Below are 16,145 nucleotides of genomic sequence, written 5' to 3'. Positions count from 1 at the left end.
GTTTCCTGTCTTTTAACCAGTTATTAATTTATCCCATGCCTTTTTCATTTCATGTGTAGTCTCTTATGGGGGACTTTGATTTAATGGCTTCTGAAAATCTATATACATTATATCATCTGTCTCCTATTTATCTTCTTTTTTTACATCTTCAAAAAAATCTAATAGATTTGTAATTTTTAAGACGTTTGTTTGCTAAAACCATGTTGACTCTTCCCGATAAAGCCATATCTATACATATGGTCGGTAATTTTGTATTTCAGAATAGCTTCTATTATTTTGCCCAACACTGAAATCAAGCTCTCCTGGATCATCCCTGGAGCCCTTTTAAAAATCAGCATTACATTGGCCACCCTCCAGCCTTCAAGCATTGTGAATGTTTTAAATGATAGGTTACAGGTTACTAATAACAGGTTTGAGTTCTTTAGAATTCTGGGGTGGATTCCATCTAGTCTTCATGATTTCATATGCTTTAGTTTGTTTATTTGATCTCTTACATCCTCCATTATTTATTTTTTTAAATTTGATTTATATTCCACCTATCAGGCATTTCAAAGTGATTACATTCAAGTACTGTGGGTATTTCCCTATCCTCAGAGATTTGTTTTAATTGCTCAGAATTATTGCCATCAAAGAAAATTTCTGATGTATGTTCCCAACATCCTCTTCAGTAAAGACTTAGGCAAAGAATTAATTCCGTTTTTCTGTTATTTCCTTCTCCTCCCTGAGTACCTCAATGTTGAGGGTGGCATTGCTTCCTGAAAAGGAGGTTTGGGCTCTCTAAGTAATCCTTGATGTTAATTAGTCCTTTGTCGTCCCGTCCCGTCCCGTCCCCCCCCCCCCCCCCCAACTATCCACTGTGGTGAAACTTTCATTTTGCTCTGTTAGAGTGCTTCAGAAAATGTGCTCTTGTTTTGTACAATCTGATTTAGAATAGATTGCTTATGCTGTACTGTCAAATACAATGGTAATTCTCAACATCAGCCCTTAGGAAGTTGCAGTTGCTACAGGACACAGCTGATAGAATTTTATGTGGCGCAAGGGCGAGATTTCCTTGTTACTCCCCTATTATGAGAACTTCATTGGCTCCCTGTGTGTCGGCGGACACAATTTAAAATTTTGTCTGTAGTTTTCTATGACAAAGGTCGCTCATCCTTACGGATCACTTGAGTTTTTATACTCAGACAGGGAACTTGTGTTCAGACCCAAAAGGGCCTATTAAAAGTCCTAAGACTTACACTTGCCAGGAGGGCAGCTTTTACTTTCATGCGCCCAGTCCTATGGAACCCCTTGCCATTAGACATCAGACTGGAGATGATTATACGTCATTCAGAAAACATTTGTTTAAGTTTAGCAGGCATGGTCATGGAAGGACTGTCCCAAGATTCAGTCTTTAGCACCTATTTTTGACTGATCAGGGTCAATTAATTAGAATTAGCCTAGATTTTAGTGGAATCTTTAGAGAAGTATATGTTTTAATTGACTCTTTCAATTTTGTTCTGAAAATGTTGTATTGTATTATTTGTTGTTGATTGATGATATATTGTAATTTGCCTTTACATTCTTTGAATATTGAAGTGAGAAATCAAATCTGAATAAATAAAAAAAAATAGTTGGAAGTATGTGCATAAGTTACACAATTTTTCAAAGCAAATTTATGTGCACGTAATCACTTTGAAAATTTTCCCACAAAAACTAACCACATATAATTACACCTGCTAATTTGTACACACAGATTTTTCAGGAAAATTTATGTAAATAGAAAATGTAAAAGTATTTATACAAGTACAAACCCACTGCTCCCAGAAACACCTCTGCTAAGTTTGGATAAACTTACACACATACAGGGCACACCTATATAAGTTTACCTGCATATCAAGAGGACAATTTTACAATAGGCCATTCTGTGGGTAAAGCACTATTTTACCCACAGAAATACCTTTGAAAATTATCCACTATGGGCCTGATTTTAAAAAGCATTTACTCAAGTAAAACTGGGCTTTTAAAAATTGCTACAATATATACCATTGAATTGTCCATAGGATTTACTTGCCTACGTACACCTTGTTCAAGTAAATGCTACAAAAGTAGTTACATTTACGCGCGTAACTCCTTTTGAAAATTATCACCTATATGCACAGTGTATTTTTGGTACCTTTCTCCAAATTACTAAATAGAGAGAGCTGTTACACAATGAAAAAAAAGATGGATTCAATGGACCATCTTTATAAGTTGTCTCCTGACATAGCCAATAAGGTGTAAAGAGCCCAACTTTTAAACCCATCTGAGGTACAGCATTTGCTCACATAAGTGGAGGCGTATTGATTAATGCTAGTGTAACTCCTGGGTGAGTTAGAACGCTGATGCTGTCTCCAAAGGCACCTAGAAATAAAATAGACCCTATCTGTAACCAGTTCTCCACTGATAGCTTTTACCTCTGAGATCCAGGGTTCCCTATGGGGAGAAGCATAGCTTCAAGACCCTTTTGCATTAACCAAAGTACACATTTCTTTTTCCCAAGCTCTGTAAACAGCACAGATAATCTCCATATATAGCAGCAATAATCACACTGAAAAGTAATGTGGTTTCCAACTTCTTTATTGATAGTTGATAAACTAAATGAAGATTTTTTACAGCACTTAGACTTAAAATAAAGTTGATTAACAATAATGAAGAAGAAAGATTGCTAAGAGTGAGGACACACATTTATTAAAGTCTTTTAATTTATGGAAGCCAATTCCTTAACAATTGTTCTCCTTCTCCTTTCAGTTAATCCAATGGAAGAAGGATTATGCTTTCTTCAAACTCCCAAATTTATATCAATCTTCTTCCCATTGGAGAACGGTTAGAATTTAGTCTCAAATACTTATCAGAACCCAGTTCCCAATTCTCATACCTCTCCTGCAGCCCTCTTAAATATATTAGATCTCCTTCTGAAAGCACCAGTAGGCACGCTCCTCTCAAGTGCAGCACACGTGAGTAGTTGAAAAAAACAGCTCTTGAACAATACCTTCAACTCCTTCCCTCTGGCCATGGACTAGAATCCTTTTCTCCTGGATGAAATTTCCACTCCTCAGGCTCTTCCTAGGTGAAAGTCATCACTTCTTCCCTATGGTTTTTAAACTGATTCCCTGTACCAAGGGCATTCAGTTCTAAAAGGAGCAAAAATAGTCTTTGACTAAAAAGGGAAAAAAACAATGAAGAGACAAGAAGGGTGGGAAAAAACCCCTTGTCCCCCAACTGAGAAGAAAGTCACTGAAGAAAAGCAATTCAAAGTGAAACTCCTCTACTGATTTATCCTGGGCCGGGTTCCTCTTCCCATCCACCAAACCCATAAAAATAATAGGCCTCTGCCGCCCCCCCCCCCCCCCCCCCCCAAGAACCCTGTGATCTTCCCCTACTCCTCTAACCCCCTTATACCCATCCTGAGACAGAGAGCAGCAGAATCTTCCCTACCCCTTGATCTATCCTTACATGGAGACTACCCAAATCCTCTGTATGTATCCCTTCACAGGGAAGGATTCAAAAAATGGATGAAAAGATTAAATAAACCAAAAGAGGTCAAACATAAAAGTTGACCCGCAAGAGGGGCAAATCAGGAAAATCCTCTGAACTCAGTTAGCAAAAATATTTAACAGAAAGCAGGGATATCCTTCCTTCTGAAAGATTAACCATAAATCTGTAGCCTATGATAGTGGGTGGGGATTATATACTGCTAGAGCACATCATCTGCAACTTCCTCATGGGGAAAGGGGATCAAAATCCAAACCTCTCTTCACTAAATCTCTCTGAACCTACCCAGCTAACAAGGTTTTCAGGTATATTCCTTCAGGTAAGGAAACCAGAATTTCCTTACATTTACTATTTTTAAACTGTATAGCAGGAGCTACACAGTTTATAAAATACCATGTATTTCTGCTCTGAAAGTACGTGTGCATGTTTCACTGCTTGCGTTATTTGCAATGAAAGAAAACACTTTCTGTACACATTTTATAAATATACATGCGTATATTTTAGACATGAAATAATTGACACTGTGCGAATAAACACCCAGGATTAAACACAGTGGTGGATATTTTATAAAATATGCATGTATAACATTTTGAAAATAGTTACTTGTATGCATACTTGGAATCACCAGTTAACGGAGACCTCCACCAGTTCATCCATTCCTTCTCCAGTTCACCTAGACCCTCTAGCATGTCACCCTGAGCCTTCACCATTTCACGCAGACCTCCCACCCATAAACACAGACAAGCCCAATTTCACATGCATGAGTCAGCAGGTGTAAAAGTGTACGTATAAATTTAGTAATGTATATGCATATATTTCTTATAAAACAGCAACTTGCACATGTACTACTGAGCCCCGCCCTGGAACACCCCAGACCACCCTTCTTTTCCCCCATAAAATATGTGCATGAAACAGAAAATATGCATGTATTCTTGACATGTATATGTTAATATATAGATGCATACATGCTATTTATTTATTTATTTATTTATTTATTTAACACTTTTCTATTTAACACTTTTCTATACCGACCTTCATGAAAAATTTCATATCAGATCGGTTTACATGTAACAAAGGGTATAACTTAAACAAGAACAATTCACTAGAAGCGGAAGTTACATATAACAAGGGTAGTTAACTTGGAGGCTAGGCTAGTCAGAGGTATAGGACAGTGTAACTGAAGAGAACTAGAAAAGGCAATGAAACAAAAGAAACGGCGGCTTAATTATAATGTCTAAACATAGCGGGGCGTTAGCCGGTAAAGCAGAGTCCTGTCCGGTTGACAATTAATGGCTTAGAAAGTTAGGGGAAGGCCTGGAGGAAGAGCCAGGTCTTAAGTTTTTTGCGGAAAGTTTGAAGGCAAGGTTCTAGTCTGAGGTCAGTGGGCATATTGTTCCAGATAGTTGGACCTGCTGTAGAGAATGCTCGTTCTTTGGTGTATGATAGTCGCGTGGCTTTTGTTGGGGGAACTTGCAGGGTACCTTTGTACGCTTCTCTTATAGGTCTTGAGGATGAATATAATTTGAGAGGAATCTGGAGGTCTAGTTGCTGATTTATGTGCATATTATTATTTTTGTGTGCAAAACCCCTTTGAAAATTCACTTTTAAGTTTCAGCCATAACAAAGCTTCCTAGCTTTTGGCTGAAAATAGGTCTAAGTCTAGCAGAGATGTGCTATAGTAAACCAATATAAGAAAAGACATTTCCTGTTTTGTTTAGTTTACAAAACAAAGCAAATACTGTTACCTATTAAAAAAACAAAAGTTCCAGGCTCGGTTCCTCGTCCCACCCACCAAACCCACAAACCCTGGGTTCCTCTTTCCATCCACCAAACCCCCCTGCCTCTAATCCCCTTTTACCACCCTGGAGGTCTTCCATGGGCAAACACCATCCACAGTAGCTCCTTCCATGCAGCTTTCGTTTTCAAAATGGTCAACCAGAAGCTGTAACCATTATATTATATGGAAGAATCTACCATACAACATAATGGCCATTTTGAAAACCTGGAGCTGCAGAAAAGGAGCTATTGCAGATCATTACTGCCTATGGAAGACCCCCTGATAAGGTAAGAAAGGGTTGGAGGAGTGAAGTGAGGTTGGAGAGGTCCAGGGGGTCATAGATGGTCTTTTATTTTCACTGTTTTGGTGGGCAGAAGAAGGGAGCACTCCATTTCATTTTGCTTGATTTTTTTTGTTTGTTATTTTGAATAAGCAGCAAACAAGAGTTCAGTTAGCTTTAACATAGCTGGGCATATTTAAGCTTGCTATTCCTGCACACAGGGGGTAACAGTCTAACTTACAGGGTCATTTTGCATTAGGGCCTTAATGCTCATGATAACACCCACATTAATTAGCACAATGCATGCTAGTATGCAAATTTCACATTTGTAGAGAGAGAGAGAGAGAGAGAGACTCTGTATAGAAATCACTATGTCACTCTCTATTTATACCACTGTAAGAGGGGGTACTTTAACTTAGGGTAGGGTTTGGAGGGTCAGAGTTATGAACAGCAATTTTGACATCACTGAGGATTTTCTGTCGTTTGAATCGATGAAAGATGCAAGAGGATTTGATTTGTACAATGCACTCTCTAGCTTCAAATACCCCTTGCTCCTGACCAAACTACACCTCTAGTATTTTGTCCCTTCTGGAGGTGTAGTTTTGTCTAACCAGTAAAGTTTGGATAGGGATTTCAGAATTAAATATCCATGTATACTTGCCCTTCTCCGCCCTAACCCCAACCCCTTTTTACTACAGTGAAAGTACACATGCAGTAAAACTGCATGTGTACTTTTAACTAATGAGAGGAAGGCAATTTTCAGCCCAGGGAATGTATCCTGGTAACTGCTTGGGCCTTGTGGATATATGCCCCGTTTTCACCTTTTGCTTGAATTCTCATCCCCTAGCAGCAAGGTAATGTCCCCCACAGCAATTAGCAAGCCTGGAGTCATCAGAATCAATGCCATTCAATGATCCCTTGTGTCTTTAAGAAGGTTAACTTGAATGGGGAAACGCTACCTTTGGGCTAGGCATATAAAAGTTTGAGGTCATCAAAGTCTGCTTTACTTTTAGCAGATATTTATTGATCCTCTTTCCTCTCAAACCCTTAAAAGTTCAGGAATGCCTAGGCTGAATGGAAGCCTGTTTACATTATTATTTTTCAGCAGTCTGATAGATTAACCCTTGTATAAAGTACATTCTATGACCACAGATGGAGAGTGAAAAATAGCAGGGACAGGGCAGTGAGAGAAGGAAGAGACTGGAGACAGTGTTACCAGAAATGTAAAGGATTTCTCGCCATTGCCATAAAGACCCACATAGGATAGGATACAGGATGGGGCAGGGAGGGAGGCTGATCACAGTGCTAGGCCATGTTAACCTTGGGCATCCCTCCTAAAAAAATATTCTGTTTTGGTTATTCCCCTGGTTCAAACAAATTCTTTTTAAAATTGTCCTCAGAAGGGGAAAACCACTTATGGGCAGATTTTCAAAGGCTACGCACGTAACATGAGGAAATCTGCCCCTGCGCGCGCTGAGTCTATTTTACATAGGTTCAGTGGCACGAGCAAGCCCCGGGACATGGCATCAGCTCAGGGGTGTGTTCAGGGGCGTGGCGGTTGTCCGGGGGTGTAGCAGAGTGCCCCGACACAGCGGCCTGTGTCGGGGCCTGCCGCACCAGCAGACATTCGGCGCGCGCAAGTTACGACTACCCATAGGCAGGTGTAACTTCCAGGATAAAGGTTAGGAGAGGGATTTAGGTAGGGCTGGGGAAGGTGGGGGAGGTGGAAGGAAAGTTCCCTCCGAGGCCGCTCCGATTTCAGAGCGGCCTCGGAGGGAACGGGCAGCGCGCGCAGGGCTTGGCGCGCACAAGGTGCACAAATGTGCACCCCTTGTTCGCGCCGACCCCGGATTTTAAAAGATACACGCGGCTACACGCGTATCTATTGAAATCCGGCGTACTTTTGTTTGCTCGCGCTTTTTTTAAAAATGTACCCCATAATACATTGACCCCTTAATTTGATTGCATAAACCATCATTTTATTTATTTATTTATTTATAACTTTTCTATACCGAAGTTCAAATAGCAGAGTTAATTATCACCCCGGTTTACATTGCAACCATAAAACAGTGACAAAGTTGTCTTACATAGAACAGGGGGAGAGAAAAACTTGGATACAGCTTAAGCATGGGGAGTAACGTGTCAAAACTGGTAAGAACTGATAAGAGTTGGCTTTTTGGGGTAACAAGGTATTCCGAGGGAGGGGGTAGGAATGAGGGATTGTAAGGGGGTTGGAAGGTGGGGGGGGGGGGGGGAGGGTAGCGGAGGGTTACCATAGATTTAATGAAACTAATATACATATATTAAATAGCTTAGTCAGCGGAAGAAAAAGTGCTTAGGCATCTGAGCTTAAGAAGAGAAGGTCCGTAGAGGATGAGGCAAGGACAAGTGTTATGGGAAGGCTTGTCTGAATAGTAGCGTCTTAAGTTTCTTCTTGAATGTAATTGGGCATTGTTCCAGATCCGATAAGGCTACCAGGATTCTGAAGTTAGGGTCCTCTATTTTCACAGCATGTTGACTATTGCACATGGAAAAGTTTCCACTGCTTTCATAACAACAACTTCTACATATGATGCCCATTATGCAATTTCCTCCATTTCCAATGTATAACAAATATATTCACAAATCTTGATTTTAAAAACTATTATTTTACCCACATTTGAATTATATAACTTGTATTTAAGTTGTACCATAGCAATCTGTGATAATCAGAAATAAACTGCCTGTTCATCTGGAACTTAGAACAGATTGTCAATGTGCCTTGCACAGTAATTATCTGATTGTCAGCAACATACAATAGTTGATGACTACTTGAAATAATGACTTGGCAGCAAACTTGTGAGTTTAGGACAGTGATTTTATTATTCAAGGAAAAGCAGATCTCGTATTGCATAATATATTGCAACACAAAGATCAAAACCTAGAGAAAGACATTGCATGAAGTGGTAGTATGAACTGTTGCCGAGACTGTAGATTAAGTACAAATTTGAGACTTGGCATATACTGTAATATAAACTACAATGCTGAATTAATTTACCCTAATGCTCAATTATGTCAGATTGTATTGCTAGATGAGTAAAGGTTTAATTCACCCACATTCAAGAGGAAGGCATTTGTTTGACTTCAGCAAATAAAAATAACCACAGCCTATGTTAACAAAAAACATGGCTCAAAGGCCCCATATCTCTCAGAGTAAAAAAATACATTTCTTGTATGAAGGTTTTTAGGTCAGCCCCAACTTGGAATCATGTAATACATAATGAAAGTACTACAGAACAGCTCCATCCTGCCTAACTATCCAGCCCTCTTCCCTTCCACCCTCCTCAACACCCACCCACAAAATCATCAGACTGGAGGCAGGTATAGTGGAAATAAAATGGCTGCAGTTTTATTAACTTGAATTCAAAGAATATAAATAATGATCACATCCTAACATTTCGGTCCCAGGTTCAACCAGTGCAAGTATCTATTGTCCATACAGTCCAAATCCCTGATTTACATGCTGGCTGCTGACAACCAGTCAGATTGAGCTGGCCATTACGAGGTATTAATAGCCCACCAGACAGACCCAGTTACACAGTGCCTGTGTTGATTATAGAATTTCTAAAATATGTATAAATATTCGTAAAGCCTGCCAGTCTGACCCAGCTACTTTCTTGCTTGTATTACTACTAGTAATTTGCCATCAACTTATAAGCAGCTTGCTAGACTGGCTCAGCTGCTTGATCATCATCTTCACCCCAACACTCACAATCACATAATAAACATGTACATAAAGTAAGCCAGTTAATCTAGTAAATTTGGATTTTCAGAAGGCATTTGATAAAGTCTACTATGAGAGACTTCTCAGGAAATTAAAATGTCATGGGAAAGGAGGCAATGTCCTATTGTGGCCTGGTAACTCTTAAAAGTCATGAGGATAGGACTGAATGGTCAATTTTCAAAATGGAAAAGGGTCATATATTACCCCTGGGATCTCTACTGGTACCTGTGCTGTTTAACATATTCATAAATGAACTGGAAAAGAGAACAATGACTGACGCGATCAGATTTGTAGCCAATACAAAAGTATTCAAAATTGTTAAAACATAAGCAAATTGGGGCGGATTTTCAGAGCCCTGCTCGCCTAAATCCGCCCAAATCCGGGCGGATTTAGGCGAGCAGGGCCCTGCGCGCCGGTGAGCCTATTTTACATAGGCCTACCGGCGCGCGCAGAGCCCCGGGACTCGCGTAAGTCCCGGGGTTCTCCGAGGGGGGCGTGTCGGGGGGCGGGCCCGGTCGTCGCAGCGTTTAGGGGGCGTGTCGGCAGCGTTTTGGGGCGGGTACGGCGGTGTGGCTACGGCCCGGGGTGGTCCGGGGGCGTGGCCGCGCCCTCCATACCCGCCCCCAGGTCGCGGCCGCGCCCTCCGTACCCGCCCCCAGGTCGCGGCCGCGCCCTCCGTACCCGCCCCCAGGTCGCATCCCGGCGCGCGGGGATTTACGCCTCCCTCTGGGAGGCGTAAATCCCCCAACAAAGGTAAGGGGGGGGCTTAGACAGGGCCGGGTGGGTGGGTTAGGTAGGGGAAGGGAGGGGAAGGTGAAGGGAGGGCAAAAGGAAGTTCCCTCCGAGGCCGCTCCGATTTCGGAGCGGCCTCGGAGGGAACGGGGGTAGGCTGCGCGGCTCGGCGCGCACCGGCTATACAAAATCAATAGCCTTGCGCGCGCCGATCCAGGTTTTTAGCAGATACGCGCGGCTCCGCGCGTATCTACTAAAATCCAGCTTACTTTTGCTGGCGCCTGATGCGCCAGCAAAAGTAGGCCAATTCGCGCTATTTGAAAATCTACCCCATTGTGAATAGTAAATGGTAAAGTTTTAGTTATACTGATTGTCAAAATCAATTTCAAAATGGTATACAATGTAATAAATAAAATATCATTAAAACCAAGTACCAAAGTATAATGAAACAAAATGTATGAGTGTGTGAGAGAGAAAGAGAGACTCTGTAGAGAACAAAATGTCACTCTAATATTTATAAAACCACTGTAAGAAGGGGCACTTTTAACTCTGAGTGGGGCTTGGGGGGGGGGGGGGGTAGTTTTACATACACAGGAGGAGGTATGAACAGCAAAGTTGACATCACTGAACATTTTCTGCTGTTTGAATCGATGAAATGTACAGGAAGAGTTGATTTGTACAATGCACTCTCTACCTACCTTGTTTGAAGCTAAGTAGAGAGTGCATTGTACAAATCAACTCTTCTTGTACTTTTCATCAATTCAAATAGTAGAAAATCTTCAGAGATCAGTCCTTGTACTGGTTCTTTTCAATATTTTTATGAGTGACGTAATGGAAGGGTGGTCAGGAAAGGTTTGTCTTTTAGCCAGTGATCACCAAAACATTATATATAGGCCTCTATGAAAATCCCCCTAAAATAATCACCAATATACAAACAATGGGGATTCAATGTATTTCTGATAAAACTCTGGTGTCTGGTACCCCTACTCGAGGTTTGAACTACTTTCTGGTATTTACTCTAATAGAGACAGGTACCATTTTTGCTTTTATAAAGTGACTTCTGAAAAACTCCCATGTTGAGTGTTTCATTACTTATAAATTTCAAAAACTTATGTGACCTGAAGGTACTGTCCCATATCAACTCTCCTCTGTGGGACTTCAGCCTTTTAAAACCGCCATTTGCAAGCAATAAGATAAGTTTGATTGGACTGTTGCTCACATAATTTGAGTAGAGTGGTTTTGAAAGAGAATTGATATGGGACAGGACCCCTGAGTCCATGTTAATTTTCTCAGGGAATTACCAATCTTTACCTGATAGGAACAATCTTTTAGATATGAGGTAAACGATTGAAGGGTTTTACCACCGAGACCAATTTCAGATAACCTATGAATCAGAATGACATGATCCACGGTGTCAAAGGCGACCGAAGGATCAAGTAAAATTAATAAATATGATTGGCCAGCATCAAAACCCCTAAATAAGTATCTGTTAAGATACTAATAGAAAATATTTTAATACTAAATCTCTTTTAAAACCAAATTAAGGGGGTCATTTATCAAAATGCGCTAAGGAGCTATCGCATGCGAAAACGCCTTTAACACATGCGATAGCAGCATATTGTATAGTGCGATGCAAATCCAAAAAAGAGGAGGAGTGGGCTTGCCAGTCTGTGAAGTGCTATCACACAGACTTAACTACACCTTTTTCAATAGTGTTAAGCTTGCAATACAGGGTGGTAAGGTTTTGAAGCTCCTGGAGCACCAGCCTAGCCATGGGGGAGGAGGGGGGGGGGGAAAGAGAGAGAGAGAGAGAGAATGAGAATGCCCTCTCCATAGATAGGTATGTGTATCCCTGGTAACTCAAGGTGATATTTAGGTAGTAGTGTAGGGGGTTAGGGGCCACTTTGACATTCAATGTGAGATGTACGAACAGAACAGTGGTCTCTTGTGAAGATTTGATGACCCTTGGAGTGAGGAAACTCACTCCAAGATGATATTTGTGTGAAGTTCTCTCAACCTAGCTTGATGGACACTCTACCTGGGTAACATCAAGCTAGGTGGAGAGAACATTGCACAAATCTCATCTTTGGGTGAGTTTCCTCTTTCCGTAGGTCATCAAATCTTCACAAGAGACCACTGTTCTGTTCGTACGTCTCATGTCAAAGTGACCCCCTAACCCCCTACACTAATACCTAAACCTCACCTTGAGTTACTAGGTGGGCCTCCCATAGGGATACAAATACCTATCTACGGAGAGGGCATTTTGTCTAGTCTCTCTCTCTCTCTCTCTCTCGCTCTCTGAAATACAACAGGTCTGGCACTTATCACAAAGTCTGAAAACATCATCACAATTTGATAAATCCAGGCCTAAGATGGAAAAACTATATTGTTCGCTTCAAGATGCTCTGCATTTGTGCTTGTACTACTTTCTCCATTATCTTGGCAATTAATGTTAAGTTTGAAATTCGTCTAAAATTATTTAAAACATTATTGTCAGAGTTTTTATTCTTTAAGATTGGCCTAACTGAAGCACATTTTAAGAGAGATGGCATTTTTCTTCAGAGAGTGATAGGATTACCATATTAGAGATGGGGTTAGAGACTATATGAGCGACTGATTTTAAAACTTTTATAAGAATTGCATGTAATGGATGGTTTGTCTGATTCATATTTTTTAAAATTGATTCAATTTCTAAAGAAGATGTAATCTCAAAAAGTGTCCAAGGGGTGGTATCTTGCTGCTATAATATTATCTTTTGATCTAGAGATGGAGAAAAACTATTTGTCAATTTTTGAATTTTTTTCTTAAAAAAGATTGCAAACTCATTGCATTTGCTTCCTGACATTTCAGGATCTATCGATAGGTCAACTTCATTAGATTTTGTTAAATTTTGTACCATCCAGAAAAGGATTTGGGGGTTAAATTTCAAGTCATAGATTTTTTTTTTGGCATAATATTCTTGTTTAGTATTATTTATTAAGATTGTATATTTAGAAAGAAGGGCTCTAATTATCCCCAATGTCTGATTTGAGGTGTTCTTTCGCCATAGTCTTTCCTTCTTTCTGAGCAGTCTTTTAAGTTCTCTTATCTTATGGGTATTCCATGGGGTATTTGGCCTTTTATTAGTCAGGTGCCTGCTGATAACAGGACTAAGTTCATCAGCAATCATAGTGGTTATATCTATCCAGGATGTCATTGCTATATCAGTATTGTCATAGGTTATGTTATTGAGAGCTCCTGGTAGTTTCTCTACTAAGTCCTCAGTCTTAATGGACTTACGAATAGAGAAAGAAAGTTCATTACTCTTAACAAGGAAAAGGCTAATATTACGAGGCATTGTAACATAAATTAGGTTATGATCAGTTCAGGAGACAGATTTAGTAGGGGTGTGAATCGTGTGATCGATCTTCTTAACGATCAATTTTGGCTGGGGGGGAGGGAAATCTGATCGTCGTGTTTTTTTTTTTTTTTTTTTTAAATCTTTAAAAATCGTAAATCAGGGGAGGGCGGGAAAACCAGCACACCAAAACAACCCTAAAACCCACCCCGAACCTTTAAAACAAATCCCCCACCCTCCCGAACCCCCCAAAATGTTTTAAATTACCTGGGGTCCAGTGGGGGGTCCCTGCGCGATCTCCCGCTCTCTGGCCATGGCTGCGTTAAGAGAAATGGCGCTGGTGGCCCTTTGCCCTTATCATGTGACAGGGCAAAGGTAGCGCCGGCGCCATTTTGGTTCCTGGCTCCCGACGTCATGCGTGCAGGAGATCGCTCCCGGACCCCCGCTGGACCACCAGGGACTTTTGGCCAGCTTGGGGGGGCCTCCTGATACCGGCTACCCGTATGACATAGGGCAAAGGTAGCACCGGCGCCATTTTGAATATTGGCAATACGGCCCGCGTGCAGGAGGTCGCTCCCAGACCCCCGCTGGACTTTTGGCAAGTCTTGTGGGGGTCAGGAGGCCCCCTCAAGCTGGCCAAAAGTCCCTGGGGGTCCAGCGGGGGTCCGGGAGCGATCTCCTGCACGCGTGACGTCGGGAGCCAGGAACCAAAATGGCGCTGGCGCTACCTTTGCCCTGTCACATGATAAGGGCAAAGGGCCACCGGCGCCATTTCTCTTAACGCAGCCGTGGCCAGAGAGTGGGAGATCGCGCCGGGACCCCCCACTGGACCCCAGGTAATTTAAAACATTTTGGGGGGGTTTGGGAGGATGGGGGATTTGTTTTAAAGGTTCGGGGTGGGTTTTAGGGTTGTTTTGGTGTGCCGGTTTTCCCGCCCTCCCCCGATTTACGATTTTTAACGATTAAAAAAAAAAAGAAAACCACGACGATCAGATTTCCCTCCCCCCAGCCAAAATCGATCGTTAAGACGATCGATCACACGATTCACACCCCTAGTAATTAAAATGACAGTGACTAATGGTTCAAAACAGTATAATTTAAAATTATGTATGCACATGCTTACATAAATAAAATTAAATAAAGCAATTCCATGCATGTTTAGGAAGGATTATATAATATGCATATGTCTTGCATTTGGCCTCATCTACCTTTCTCAGGTAATAATATAAAGCTCTTTCTAAACATTTGAGTAAAATGGATACAAGCATTACAAACCAAAATATGCTTGTGTATTGTAGTATCAACTAAAGGTATGATAATTAAAAAAAACATATATTTTTTTTTCAGAATTGCAGTTTTCATTAAGATGTAATTCTCATTGTGTCTGTAATAATTTAACAGTAAAGTATGAAAATCTAGTGTTAAAATGTTTACCCTGCCAAACATTCAGATTCTCTGAGCACCAATTCCCAGGGTAGATTTTTGTTATAAGACATTGAGAATGACATAATCCTTTTCATTCTGTTTCTTTTTCAGTGGTATACAGACAAGGACCATTCAATCTCAGGCAATGCAAGGACACATCTTTACACCCATATGACTCATTTCCTCAAACAGTGTTTCTCTATCTCGTCATAACAAGGGCAGAAAAACCATATTGTCTTCTGTTTTTATATCTAGACATTTTCCCCAGTGGTAGTAATTTAAAATTAATTTGTTTTAAATTGTCGGTTGTTGGATTGCAGTGCAGTTTCAACTGAGCAGACAAAATATGTTCCAGAGACTGTAATAACTAATGCCTTTGAATTATTTGGCATACATGTTACATATGTTATTGATATTAGCAAATAATATGAGATCACATGTTGTGACTAGCATTGACAACACTGGCATGGTATTGTATTGTATTTTGTATTATACATGCAGTATTATATAGAGGAAATGTGGTTTTCACAAATTGTAGTGTGAAATATGACACCTGTTGGAAAAATAAAATTAGAATTTAAAATGATCTGTAAGCTAGTGAATTTCTTTTCTAGAGCTCAGATAGATTAAATATCACATGTTTCTAATTTTTTGAACTTTGGAAGATTAAAACATACTATATAACTACAGAAATCATAAAATTAATATTCTGTTTTCCAGATGAATGAGATTACATCATATTAATTTCCCAGGAGTGGAGCAGTTAACTAGTAGGGAGGGCTAGCAGGCTGCTTGACTCTACTACTACATGCCTCTCTCCTACAAATTCAGCAAACGCTGAAGGGCAGAAATATCAGCTCCCCACGATGCTCCCTTGAAGACTTGGTAAAAATAAAAACAATATATAATAAAATTTATTACACACTAAAGTTAGCATTTCATAGTGTTGTACAAACATAACAAAATATATACAATTCAAAAACTCAATCATAAAATAACATCAACAAAGAAAATATCTAAAGCTACTACTGTAGATAGCATACTAGAAGCGTTCCAGAGAAGGGCAACTAAAACGGTGGAGGGACTTCACCGAATGACTTAGGAGGAGAGATTGAAGAATCTAAATATGTATACCCTGGAGGAAAGGAGGAACAGGGGTGATATGATACAGTCTTTCAGATACTTGAAAGGTTTTAATGATCCAAAGTCAATGACAAACATTTTCCGTTGGAAAAAAATCATCAGAACCAGTGGTCATAATTTAAAACTCCAGGGAGGAAGACTCAGAACCAATGTCAGGAAGTATTTCTTCACGGAGAGG

General features: G+C 40.5%; 1 protein-coding gene across 3 annotated transcripts in view; it reads left to right on the top strand.

Moving 5' to 3' along the window:
- FAP (fibroblast activation protein alpha) overlaps nt 1-15,392 on the top strand; it is a 257,755-nt gene extending 242,363 nt beyond the window's left edge. For all 3 annotated transcript variants that reach the window (XM_029605610.1, XM_029605611.1, XM_029605612.1), the window contains one exon: nt 14,936-15,392. In XM_029605610.1, coding sequence (XP_029461470.1) covers nt 14,936-15,037 — 102 coding nt within the window. In that variant the 3' untranslated portion in view covers nt 15,038-15,392. The remainder of the gene's footprint in view (nt 1-14,935) is intronic.
- The last annotated feature ends 753 nt before the right edge of the window (nt 15,393-16,145 follow it).

The sequence above is a fragment of the Rhinatrema bivittatum genome, chromosome 6 (assembly GCF_901001135.1).
Source record: "Rhinatrema bivittatum chromosome 6, aRhiBiv1.1, whole genome shotgun sequence".
NCBI classification, from domain to species: Eukaryota; Metazoa; Chordata; class Amphibia; order Gymnophiona; family Rhinatrematidae; genus Rhinatrema; species Rhinatrema bivittatum.
Note: the sequence above shows the minus strand (reverse complement) of the source record. Positions and strands in the feature narration are given on the sequence as shown.